This window comes from Monocercomonoides exilis, assembly GCF_001643675.1.
Source record: "Monocercomonoides exilis strain PA203 chromosome Unknown scaffold18-1597598, whole genome shotgun sequence".
Lineage (NCBI taxonomy): Eukaryota > Preaxostyla > Oxymonadida > Polymastigidae > Monocercomonoides > Monocercomonoides exilis.
Genome location: NW_027150563.1, coordinates 33,065 through 45,374, shown reverse-complemented (window position 1 = coordinate 45,374; position 12,310 = coordinate 33,065). Strand labels below are relative to the sequence as shown.

Here is a 12,310-nt window from a genome sequence, read left to right as displayed (position 1 = left end):
ATATCACTTACATAAATTGTTAGAAATAAATCTTAATTTTGATAAGAACTTGTTATTTGTTAATGTTGATAATTTTAAAGTGTTTCACGAAATTCAAACAAAATTCAAATATTTTGTTAAAGCAGCGAAATGATAAATCAAAGATATAATAAAATTAAAATTTTGATTGAAAAAATGTTCAACATTTCATTTTCTCAAACATTCACAAAGTAATATTTAATGTTTGATGATACGAAGAAATACTTTATGCTGGCAAGAAATGGAAGTATTTTATAAAAGCTCATGATCGCATCTTCGTCTCCAACTTCTTCCATCTTTTCAAACACTTTCTTTTTCAATTCTTTTCTTTTTGCTTCTTCGATTTCATCATCCTTTTTTTCTTTCAATCGCAACGAAATAATTTCAAAAAATTCCAAATACATACATATGATATCATTATCCATAGTTGGTTGATGAATCCCCTCCATAACAGCATCAGCCGCTCCACTTTTCAGCAAGTCTTCAATTTTGATAAAACTGTTTTCTGCTGCTGTCATAAATAAATGGATGCACCCGTAGCTAATTTCTCTGTTATTCACCTTTGCTGAACTCAACACCTGAACAATGCTGTTGAAAACTTCGACATATTCTTCATTCCACAGTTCACACGATTCAAGATATGACTCAAACGTTTGAAGCCATCTTTTGATTATTAGCGCATCTTTAGCTTCTTTTTCTCCTTTTTCCTCATAATTTCTCTTCCAATCCACACTTCTTGACAGTTCTTCCAACTCTCTTCTTGCCTCTCTTCCAAAATGAAGCTCATTCACAATTATGTCTTCCAAACTTTCATCCCTGCATAGTCTGTAGATCAAAAATTGCCAAGCAGCTTGATATGCAAAGCGTGTCAGATTGTTACGCTTTTGGTGATTTGTGATGATTTCTTTAATATCTTTCAAAAACAGTTCCTTTTCAATTTCCTAATCAAATAAATAATTCAATAAAAACGAAATCATGAATGCTCAAACGTCATATTTCTCTACGTAACTCAAAGCAAGCAATGCCATTTCCACTTCTTTTTGAGTTTCCTCGTTTTCCTCCTTGTACAAAGCAACTTTCATGATGCAAGGAATCAATACAGAAATCATTTCTTTTGATACATTTTTAAAAGAAACAATCAGCATTAGATAGCATTCGCAAAGATCAATCAATAGCTTTTGATCCTCACCTTCTTTCTTTTTATCTTCATCAATAATCAACTTTTCAAATCTTTTCCTCAACGAACAATTGACAAAACTATAATTAGTCACTAACTTTAGCATGCTGCAGCGCCCAACCCGCTTCAGTAACAAAATAGAATCTTCCAATGATAAGTTCTTTTCTTCAATCATTAATTCTATCTTGTCGAATAGTTCTGTTGTGAAAACAATTTCAGTTTCCACTTCTCCCATATCATCTATAAGTTCATTCATCTCTTCAATAATTTGTTTTTGCTCAGCATTAGAGGAGTATTTTAGTTTATCTAGCAAATCTGAAAATTGAAAAAGAAAATTTCTCAATTATCAAAAATTGGAATGAAACTATAAGTGCAAACAAGTGAACCTATCTGTGACATTTATTTCCTGCATTTTTGGTTTCATGGAAATCATCAAATATCCACAAATTGCAATTCAAATTGATGGTTAACATGTTTGTAAAGAAGGAGTTGATGACAAATAGAAGCCTTAAATATCCATGAGAATATCAAAATTTATACCATTTGATTCAATATTAGTATTTTTATGAAAATGTTTAATGTTGAAAACAACTTTCAATTTATTCTTGCTTATTGTTATGGACATTTTGATCAAAACTTTTTTTTTTGAACAACAATTTTTATCACCAAATGAGGGAACAATGAGTGAAAATTTACCAAAGAAAAAGAAAAATTATCTTTTATGAATGCATTGCAAATGAGATTATCATATTTTATGATGCATTCTGAAAGAAACATTTAAAACATGATTATCCAAAAAAAAAAAAAAAAAAATAAAAAAATAATAAAATAAAAAATAAAAAAACTATATCCCTCTTCGCTCTAATCATCTGCTTGCTGTATTTCATCTTTCTCCATTTCCTTTATCTCCTTTATCTCCATTATCTCCTTTAGTTCCTTTATCTCCTTTATATCCTTTGTCTCCTTTGTTTCATTTGTTTCCTTTGCTTCTTCTGCTTATATCCTCAAAATATCACTTTTTAAGATTTTTGAACCAAATCCGGAGAATTAGCAGCATCGGAGAAATATTTCTCTTTGATTGATTTTCACAGCTTTAGTTTTATCTTCTGCTTCTTCTTTCCATAAATATTTTCCTTTTCTTCATGAAAATTCCCACTTTCGTCTCTTCTTTTGGGAAGTTTACCGTAATAATTAATCCAAATATTTTCTTCATCTTTTTTTTTAAGCGAATATTGGGAAGAATACTTTTTCTCTTCTCTTTCTCTTTCTCTGTGCTTTCTTTCCTCAAAATGTGGAACATCTTTTCTTCTTTCATTTCATTCATTAGAAAATATTGCGTTCTCTTTCATAATAGCTTGTTTCCTCTTTCTCTCTTCTCTCCTCTTCTTCTTCAAATCTGATTTTCTTGTTCACAACTATTTTCCCCAGTTTTCTTGCCCTTCACTGTATCCCCTCCTTTCTCTTCTTCTCTTTGAATTCCGCCAACTCCAACTCCAACTCCAACTCAAAATCCCATGCAATTTCCAAAGGACATTCACACTTCGTACAATTCTACAACTTCTCCGGAATTGTGAGTCTTGAAACGAAAGCATCAAAATGGCTGTTCTCATCAAACAATTCTTGGAAATAACGATGACTGCAAAGAAGAAGAAGATGAGTTAATCGATGATGAAGCATGAAAAATAGATGGGAAGTCACGAATGTCATTGTTGAATGTAATTCAAACATGAATAAACTCAAAGCTTCTAGCTCTTTTGAGAAGGATTCTAGTGCTTCTTTCTCTCTCTGTGGCATTCCTGTTCATGGTCAATCTATATTCATTGAAAATACCCCATTTAAGAAAAATGAATGAAATAAAAAAAACCAAACCATCTTTTTGACTTGTAATATTTTCCCATCTCCAATAAATTGGCAATTATCAACACAGCTGGCTTTCTTGTTCACCAAAATTGTTTCTCTTCCTTCAAAAAAGCAGATAACTGGATAATAAATGGCTGGCAAAGAACGTCTTTGAAAGCAGAGAATCCGTTGTGAAGTTGGCTATGATATCAGATGAAAGATTATATTCTCCAAATTAACAAGAAATGAACTCCTCTTCAAAGACTAATTCAACTTCATGTTTTTGTTGATAGCTTTCCAGCAGGCTTCGTACAAATGGCAATGAGATTGTTGTTCACGCCTGCTGAGTGCTTCGTTCTGTTCGCTTCCTCCATTGTCCAACCACTCAATTCCCTTTCTTTTTCCACGAAACCAACCTCCCCACATAAAAAAAAAGTTAAACAATTCCTGCCCAAAAGATATGCAAAGTAAACATATTTCCACAAAATTGAGCTCGCTGTTCATTTCAACTTTTCTGAAATTGTCGTAGCTATTTTTGCATCTTTCTTGAATTATTTCTCATCAAAATATTGTAGTCGATATTGTGTCATGTATTTTGTAACATATTGCAAAGTTCAAATTTCATGCAATTTCCCCCATCAGCTTCCTTTTCGCAAGTAATCGATGCAAACAGCCACTCGCTCCACCATCTGAAAAAATAATCCCTGTTCATATGCATTGCTATATCTCACATTGTTGCATCTGTAGCCATTCGCCCAAGCAGCTCAAACATGCTCTGGCTGTCGCAAATCACCAATCAAAAATCTTTGCTTATAGAATTATTGGTTGCCTACCCTTAATTATTTGCTTAAAAGAAGTTTTTTTATTTTTTTTTGGTTTTTCAAATTTTGAGTCAAAAATCATTGATGGCAAAAGAGGTTTCGAATCCTGCGTTAATTAAAAATTTCGATTTATCATTTTTAATTTATGTTGATGCGATTATTAATCGACATTTCTGAAAAATGAATTTATTTCTTGTTTTGAAATAATTTTTCGGTTGCACAGTCACATTCAAAAAGACAAATATTTTTGAGTTTGCCAATATTTTTAAAAGAAACGAGTGGTGGAATGAACGTATTTTTGTTTTTTAATTATTTTAATTATTTATCAATTTTTTTTAGAGAAACTCTCTCAACTGACGAATAACACAGACATAGAGCAGAAACAAATAATTAAAGGAATGGATGAAGTTATTAGCGGAATGGGTGAAAAGGAGTTCAAATCTGTTTTCACAAAAGAACTGTTCAATGAAATTCATGAAATGATTGAAGAAAAGAAAATGACAATGGAAAACGCACTTATGCCGTTGAAGAACATTGGATATTGGATAGAGCTGAAGGATATTTTTTTTTATGGTTTTTTTAAATCTTTATTGTATGAAAGGTTTATGGAGACATTTGAAGAAGAACAGAAAAAAGAAGAAGAAAACGAAAAGCTGCTTGCTGATCTGTGTGAATGCTTTCTTTTGTTGAACAGCGTGGCTTCATCGAAATTGCTTCCAATATGGGTTCGTCGCCTTCTGAAAGTTGCATTGAACAAGGAAGAAAGCGAAGAAACTCAAAACGAAGTGGAATTGGCTTTGCTGGCTTTGAGCATAATGGCTCCGGAAAATGTTTTCGTATTTTATGTTTCGTTTGTAATGTTAACTCGCTTTTATGAAAATTGCTAGGAATTTGAAAAGGAGTTGTATCTCAATGACATCACAGAAATCATCAAGCATCACCAGGAACATCACAATCTGACGCATCTTGGGTATCAATCGGCCTGGGGGTTTTTGATTACAAGGTTTCATCGTGGCTATGGATTGGAACCGACAGTTGTGGATAAGCTGCATTTTGCGAGAGAAGCAACAAAAGAATTAGAAGAGCTGATGAGACGCTTGAATTGGAAGAAAAATGAACGAGAACTGGAAAAATCAGTTGAATTCAATACAATAAAGAGATGGATGAAATCTATTTCTGTTTATACAGGAGATATTTTTTGTGTGCGAAATGAAGAAGAGCATATTGGATTAACTGCGTGCGTTGCAAAGCTATACGATGCAGCAAAGTGTAATAAGAATTCGATATACGGAAAATGCACATGGTTTTTTCTTTTAATGTCAAATTCAGATATGTGGATACAAGAAAAAACTGATGTTTTCGCAAAGAGTGGAGCTGTTGAGCGAGTTTTGGATTGTGTTTGTTGGGAAACATTTGAAGATAACGATTCTGTTGGGAACTGTTTTTATGTATTTACATCTCTTTGCGATAGATTGGAAAGTGCAGAGTATCGAGAATTGGATTATGCAAAATGGAAGATTAAAAGAAAGATATTTGAAAAGCTGGAGGAAGGCGGATACGAAGATATTGTGACAAGCTTCATTGAAGTGCTTCCAACAGATGATATATTTTATAATTTTTCACATGATATTAAAGATTATTTATTGTTTATTTGAAGAAATGAAATGTTTTGATTTTTTACGATGTTACTCAAAAATTAGGTTTTTTTTCTTAATCTTCAATTTGCAATTCAAAACAGTCTAAAAGTGTGAAAAATAAAATTAGAGATTTTGAAAAATGAACTTTTTTCTCTCTATCTTTGCCATCCAATTAAAGACAAAAGATCTCTTCAATGCTGTTGGACAAGAAAAGCACAGGCATACCAAGAATAGATGAATCCAAAAAAGTCTACCAAAATTTCTCAGAGAATTCATCAGTGGACAAAGCTGTGAGTCAGCTAAAGATGTTTTTTTGCCATTTCAAATGTTAGCGAAGTGGCACCAAAAGAAACAGAAGAGTCAGAACACTATTGAATTTGCTTCTTTTTCACTCTTTGGCTTTGATCCTGCACAACAATTTCACAAACAGCAAGCAAATAACCAAACTGTTCAACAGAGGAATTGCACATCTCTCTTTCATCCAAAAATATAAAAAAAAAGATTTTTTTTTAGATTTTTTTAGCGAGTTGGATATAATGATTGAATGGTATTTGTATAACTTATCCTTGCATCTTCAAAAGCCGAGCGTCATTCTCCCTTTGTTAATTGGAAGAAAATGAGTTGTTGAACATCAATGAATTCTGAGATATTTTATGAAATAACTGAAAATTGAACAATAAACAAAAAAGGGAGAAAAACAGAGAGAGGGAGAAAGAGTTCGAGCCTTATTACGAGCATGATTCTTATGAAGTGATGCTTAATGATAAACTGGATGTTGAAGAAAGTTATTTCATGCACAATGAAATCAATTTTAAAAAATTGAACGAAAGGATTCAATTCAGATTCTTTTTGTTTCGGTGAAAAAAATGATGAAAAAATATGATTGTAATTGCAAAATCGAAATGAAGATGTCGAAGTTTTCAGATATTATTTGGTGTGCATTTTTGTCTTCAATGATATTCTTAACAAGTAATTCTGTTGTCAATTGAATAGTTGTTTGTTATTTAAACGGAGAGTATTATAAAGGGTTAAGGACGATCTTTGATTGTGAAAAATCAAATGGGCTGTACAACTTCGTCAATTCCTCATTTTATTCCTGATCAGTACAAGACAATAGGGGAAGTATTCACATTTATTTGATGCATTTACTTCTTCTTTGATTTGTATTTTTTCTCAACGAAAAGGTTCAAAAGGCAATTCGAGAAGCAGGATTGGAAAGTTCAAATCTGATTTTTGGGATAGATTTTACTGGGTCAAATGTTTCAACTGTTTGTGTTTAAAATGTTTTTTCATTTAATCTCATTTTTTTTTGTCTAAAGGGAAGTAGAACATTCCAGGGGAGAAGTTTACATGATATTTCAGTTAAAAATCCTTATATGGAAGCTATAGAGATTATGGGAGAAACACTTGAAGCTTTTGATGGTTTGAGACAATTTTTGAAAGTTTTAAAAATTATTTAATGTTTTTAATAAATTTTTTGTTTCAAAGATGATCATCTGATTCCAGCGTATATTTTTGGGGATTCTGTATCTACGTTTGTTCGTTTTCTCAAGATATATTCAATAAAATTGCTTTTATAATTTTCTTTCTTTTTGATAAAAGTGATAAAACTGTGACGCCATTTTTTCAAGATAGATTTTGTAATGGCTTCAAAGAGGTATAAAGACGCAAATACATTATAAATTCAAGGATTTATTGCGAAATTTAAATGCTCTTTACAAATTTAAGGTTCTTGAACGCTATAAGCAACTTGTGCCTGTAACTCAACTTTCTGGACCAACCGATTTTGCACCATTAATCAACGAAGCAATTCGTATAGTGAAACAAGAAAAATCTGTTTGATAAAAAAAAAGATTTTTTTATTTAAAAAGTTTTAATTGGAGAAAAGAAATGATAAATTTTTAACAGTTTTGATTTTTTGAATATTTTTATTTAATTTAATTTTTTTTAAATATTTTAACTTATTTTATTTATTTGTTTTTTTTTTTTTTTTTTTTCAATTCTTTTTCCAATCATCTCTTGCTCGATTCCCAATCTGAAGTATCATATCCTTGTGATTCTTACAGATGGCCAGGTGAATTGCGAAGAAAAGACGACAAAGGCGATTGTTGAGGCTTCTAAGTTTCCTTTGTCTATCATTTGTGTCGGGGTGGGAGACGGTCCATGGTTTGTGGAAGATTTTTTATTGAGATTTTTGTTTTGATGATAGAAAAGAAGAAAACGAAAAAAAAAAAGAAAGAGAAAAATGTATTTTTATCGTTTAAGGTTGTTTTTTTTCAAATAATCGTATTTGCGATTGAAGTACAGAGACATTTTTTGGAGAGGAAGACTAATAAACATAATTGTGATCAAAAATTGAAACTATTCATTCAATTATATTCTGTTCTTTTTATTCTGTTTTATTTATTTTTATTTACTTCTTTTTCTTTTTCTTTTTCTTTTTCTTTTTCTTTTTCTTTTTCTTTTTCTTTTTCTTTTTCTTTTTCCTCTTTTGTATAAATCCCTTTCATATTTATGACTCATGGCACATAGGGGAACAATGGAAACATTTGATGATCGTGTTCCAAAAAGAATATTTGATAATGTTTGCTTTGTCATTACAGTGTTTCGTATATTTCTTTCTTTCTTTTTATTTTCTATCTTTTATTTTTTTTTTTTTTTTATTTAAATATTATTTTCGTGTTTTTTCCATTTGGATGACATTATTTGCTGTAAATCTTATATTGAAAATAAATAAAAATATATTTATTTTTAAAATATCTTGCTTTTCATTATCATTATTTTAATTATTTAATTATTTAATTCTTTGTATTTCTTCAACTTGATAATTCTTTCTTCTTCTTATCATAATCTTCTTTACCCTCACATTCATACCTCATTCAACAACACAGTTCCAATTTGTCGCCTTTCACAATCTGAAAAAGAGATACATCGAAAACTTTGCACCTGCTTTTGCTGTGGCTGCGCTGCAGGAAATTCCTGACCAGTTTGAAAGTTTTATTTTATTTCTAATTTATTTCTAATTTATCTCAAATTTATTATTCTTATTCTTATATTTTTTAAAAATAAACGAAATGAACAAAATTTTTTTTGATTCATACCGTATTTCATTAACTTCTTTCTTTCTTTCTTTCTTTTTTATTGACTTATATGTTTTCTGTTTCGAATTTGATCATACATTTGTATATATGTTTAACCTTTTTTGTTATTTCTTTGAATCTTCCCCTGTTCTATTTCCTGAAACAGGTACAAAGCAATCCGAAAGCTGAAGTATTTGGACCAAGACGAAGACTCTGAAGGCAATCGTGTTTAGATACAAAATAAAACAGGCAAAACGATTGTTTTCTTCCAGTTCATTTGAAAATACCTTATTTTTTTAAAATTGCATTAGGTGCATGAGCTGATCGGAAATTGATTTGAGGTAACATTACTGGAAATTTTTGTGTTGTCCAAAGAATTTTTGTCTGATAATTTGTTGAATGTGAATGTGAAAATCAATGTTTTTTTTCTTTAAAAAGGAAAAAATGATTGATTTGTGAGCTTTTTCTTGTTTTTTCTTAATATTTTGGTTGACATCTGTTGATTGTGTTCAAAAGTTTTGAAATGGAAATTTTTTTTATTGGAATTTTTTGACTTTTTTTATCATTTTTTTGTTTTCTTTCAAAAAAGTTTCATTTTTGAATGATTTATTTTTGATTTAATTTGATTTGATTTGATTTTTTGTCTTTGAGTGCAAAGGCGTTTTATTTAATTGCTTAATTTTTAATTTTGAATTTTTGAGATTTTCAATGATTTTCATTATTTTTTATGAATGAATGTTTCAGTTTATTTTCGCAGTCATTTCAGTTTATGCGTTTTATTTCATTCATTATTGTTATAACTGCCAATGGATTTCCAGTTGAACATCAATAGAATTATGTGAAATTAATTTGTTGAAAATTTTTATTTCAACATCAAAAACAAACAATTATCAGAAATTTATATAAATTATGATAGTTGAAGATTTAATTTGAAAAAGTTATTCATAAGATTCCTCAAAAAATACTGCATTTTAATGTTGTAATCACTTTTATAAGATGAACCCTGATAATCATTTGAACTCTCTTGAAAGTTCAAATGAACGGAGTTTTATCTAAAAAACAAATGGAAGAAGAATTTCAATCAAATTATTTACTAAACATAAAAAAGAAAGCAAAAATATGAAATGCCAAATCTTCGTTCATTGGACGCTCACAAAGGAACCAATGAAACGAAGCTAAATGTGAAATAAATAAATAGCAATATTTTAATTATTTTTCAAATTGCAAATTGTTCAATAATTTTGATTATTCATTTGTTAATTCCATTCATCAGATATTCAAACATAGGAAGCTTTAGACAAAAACAACAATAATCATAGTAATAACAATCACAAAATGAGCAATTTCTTCAAAAAAATTAATTTCATTTACCCAAACATCTCTTCCATTGCATCTTCAAAAGCAAGCGCAGATTCAAAAATAGCATCACGAAAGAACAGCTGGTTGTGTAGTGCTTCGAATGAATTGTGCAGAGAAGATGAAGAAGAAGATGAAGAAGAAGATGAAGAAGAAGATGAAGAAGATGACAATGGAGACGACGATGAAGAAGAAGAAGAAGATGATGATGAAGACGAAGATGATGATGAAAATGAAGGCGAAGATGAAGAGGAGGAGGAAGAAGAAGATGCAGACGAAAGTTGTGATGAAGTGGAAGGAGCAGAAGCAGAAGCAGAAGCAGAAGGATGAAATGGAAGCTGACGTGGCTGAGATGCAGATTGCATTGAAAGCCCATCGAGAAACTTCGAAGGAGCACTTGCCGAATTCACTGCCATCTTCTGTTGTTGTCTCAAACGGCTGTTTCTCTCCCTTTTGCTTCCTTCTTTTTCCTTGTGGACAACAACAGGCACTTCAAATTCTCCTTCTCTTTGCGATGCTCCTTCTCTTTCCTTTGTCGAATACAACTCCTTTTCTGCTTGCAGCGCTTCGATATATTCTTCCACTGTCATTCCCATCTCTCGCGCTATTTTGGCTTTCTCTTCCATTTCTTCCCTTTTTTGCTTCTCTTCTCTTTCTCTCTTCTCTTCTCTTTCTTCTCTCTCTATCCTCTCTGTAAAATCATCGCTTTCCCTTCTTCCTCTTTCTTCCTCTTCTTTTCTCCCTTTCTGAATGAGCTGTGCAAGATACTCTTCAATTTCCCTGATATTTTTGTCTTCTTCGTATTCAATGTTATCTTCCTCGCCATTTTCGAATGGTGAAATGCCTCGAATGCCTCTTATCCCACGCATTTCCTGGCCTTCATTCCTTTTCCTCTGAATCTCGCTGAAAATGCGCTCTGCCTGTGAAAGCATCCAATCAGCCCTTTCGTTTTCGCTGCTTCTTTCCCTCTCTCTCTTCTGCATGAACTGCTGCTGGAACTGAATATGATCCGCTGCCTCTTCTTCTTGGTAGCCTATGGATGAGTAATTGCTCCTCTTTCTTTCACTTTCTTTTTCCTTTTCCTTTTCTCTTTCTCTTTCTCTTTCTCTTTCCCTCTTTCTTTCAAACTCTTTTTCCCTTCTCAGATTCTGCAGCTCAGCTCGACTTATCTCCTGGATCATCCTTAGCTCTTGTTGCATCATTTCGTATTCTTTTTCAGCAGGTATTATCTTCCTCTCTTCGCTGTGTTCTTCCTCATTTATCTCACCTGAATAAGCAAAAGAATTATCTTTTCTCATTAAAAAGGCATTCATTCTATCTTCTTCATCTCCGTCATCATCATCATCATCATCTTCTTCTTCTTCTTCTTTTTCTCTGAAATTGTTTGAAGGCGAGCCATCGAAATGCTCCATAACCAGCTTTTGTATTTCTTTCTCGTGTTTTTTTATCAACTCATCCGGCATACGCTCAAATGTGTTTTGTATAGTACCAAAGCGATTTCTGGTTGATGTGCGTCTGACAGGGACAGGAAGTGGGAACCTCCCGTTTTCTTCTGCCCACTCAAGAACAAAATCCCTCAATTCGCATTCACTTTTTATGTGCTTCATTACTTCTGCTGCATTTTCGTTCTCACAACCGTCGCATAAAGGACAAATGAATGAACATCCTTGTAAGGACCAACTTTCTCGATTTTGTCTTGGTCTTTCAACGGGCTTATTCAAAACATGTTCCTTGCAATTAGATGCAACATGGAGCAGCATATCTACAATTTATAAATTTAAATAAACATTTATAATAATTTGAAATCATATGTACCTTTTAATTTAACACGTTGATTGCACGTTTCACACAAATCCGTTCTGTTTCCGCATTCCTCTACGTGATCTTTAGGCGAATGAGGAAACAAATCAATATCGCAATAAGGGCATCGCCCAATAACTCTGTTTTCGCAATCATCTGACTTGTGTTTTTCCAAAAAGAAATGATCTACCTCCAACCCACAAAGACCGCATTTTTCCTATATATGAAAAATGTTATGAAGATAAAAAAAAAAACCACATTGACCGAAAAGGAAAAATTTAGAATAAAAGTCTCAAACTAAATAATGTTCATCTTTCAAATGCTGCTCTAATTCCTACGTTAAAAAAATAGAACGAATTGTTAAAAAAATTAAAATTCAGCAAACATTTTTCAGGACGGCTCTATTGCATTTGGGGCATTTTATTCGATTTCTTTGGCAAAAATTCACATGAAGATTGAAGTTTGTCGTTATAATTTCATTGCAATTTGGGCATTCCATCTAACGGGTATATAAAGAAGACTAAAGCAATTATACTTACTTTATAAGATGTTAAATGGATTATAAAAGAAAATAAATTTCTT

General features: G+C 31.5%; 4 protein-coding genes across 4 annotated transcripts; 2 read left to right on the top strand and 2 right to left on the bottom strand.

Moving 5' to 3' along the window:
- Positions 1-32: 32 nt before the first annotated feature.
- Positions 33-1,812, bottom strand: MONOS_17457 (uncharacterized protein). The gene is made up of 4 exons (XM_067870379.1): positions 1,736-1,812; positions 1,574-1,601; positions 1,008-1,510; positions 33-959 (listed from the first exon to the last, which is right to left on the bottom strand). Exons 1-4 carry the CDS (start codon positions 1,736-1,738, stop codon positions 195-197), a joined length of 1,299 nt encoding a protein of 432 aa, XP_067728684.1. The 5' UTR covers positions 1,739-1,812; the 3' UTR covers positions 33-194.
- A 2,648-nt stretch (positions 1,813-4,460) lies between these two features.
- MONOS_9586 (uncharacterized protein) lies at positions 4,461-5,510 on the top strand (the record flags this gene model as incomplete). The annotated part of the gene is made up of 2 exons (XM_067880101.1): positions 4,461-4,685; positions 4,743-5,510. The coding sequence occupies 2 exons, from the start codon at positions 4,461-4,463 to the stop codon at positions 5,508-5,510; spliced, it is 993 nt and encodes a 330-aa protein (XP_067728683.1).
- A 1,012-nt stretch (positions 5,511-6,522) lies between these two features.
- MONOS_9587 (putative copine-like protein) lies at positions 6,523-9,417 on the top strand. Its single transcript, XM_067880102.1, has 10 exons — positions 6,523-6,614; positions 6,677-6,760; positions 6,812-6,914; positions 6,981-7,026; positions 7,095-7,149; positions 7,221-7,328; positions 7,534-7,658; positions 8,025-8,076; positions 8,384-8,478; positions 8,739-9,417. The coding sequence occupies exons 1-10, from the start codon at positions 6,552-6,554 to the stop codon at positions 8,803-8,805; spliced, it is 798 nt and encodes a 265-aa protein (XP_067728682.1). The 5' UTR covers positions 6,523-6,551; the 3' UTR covers positions 8,806-9,417.
- A 226-nt stretch (positions 9,418-9,643) lies between these two features.
- Positions 9,644-12,295, bottom strand: MONOS_9588 (uncharacterized protein). Its single transcript, XM_067880103.1, has 4 exons — positions 12,114-12,295; positions 12,027-12,062; positions 11,744-11,945; positions 9,644-11,690 (listed from the first exon to the last, which is right to left on the bottom strand). The coding sequence occupies exons 1-4, from the start codon at positions 12,225-12,227 to the stop codon at positions 9,940-9,942; spliced, it is 2,103 nt and encodes a 700-aa protein (XP_067728681.1). The 5' UTR covers positions 12,228-12,295; the 3' UTR covers positions 9,644-9,939.
- Between the last annotated feature and the right edge of the window lie 15 nt (positions 12,296-12,310).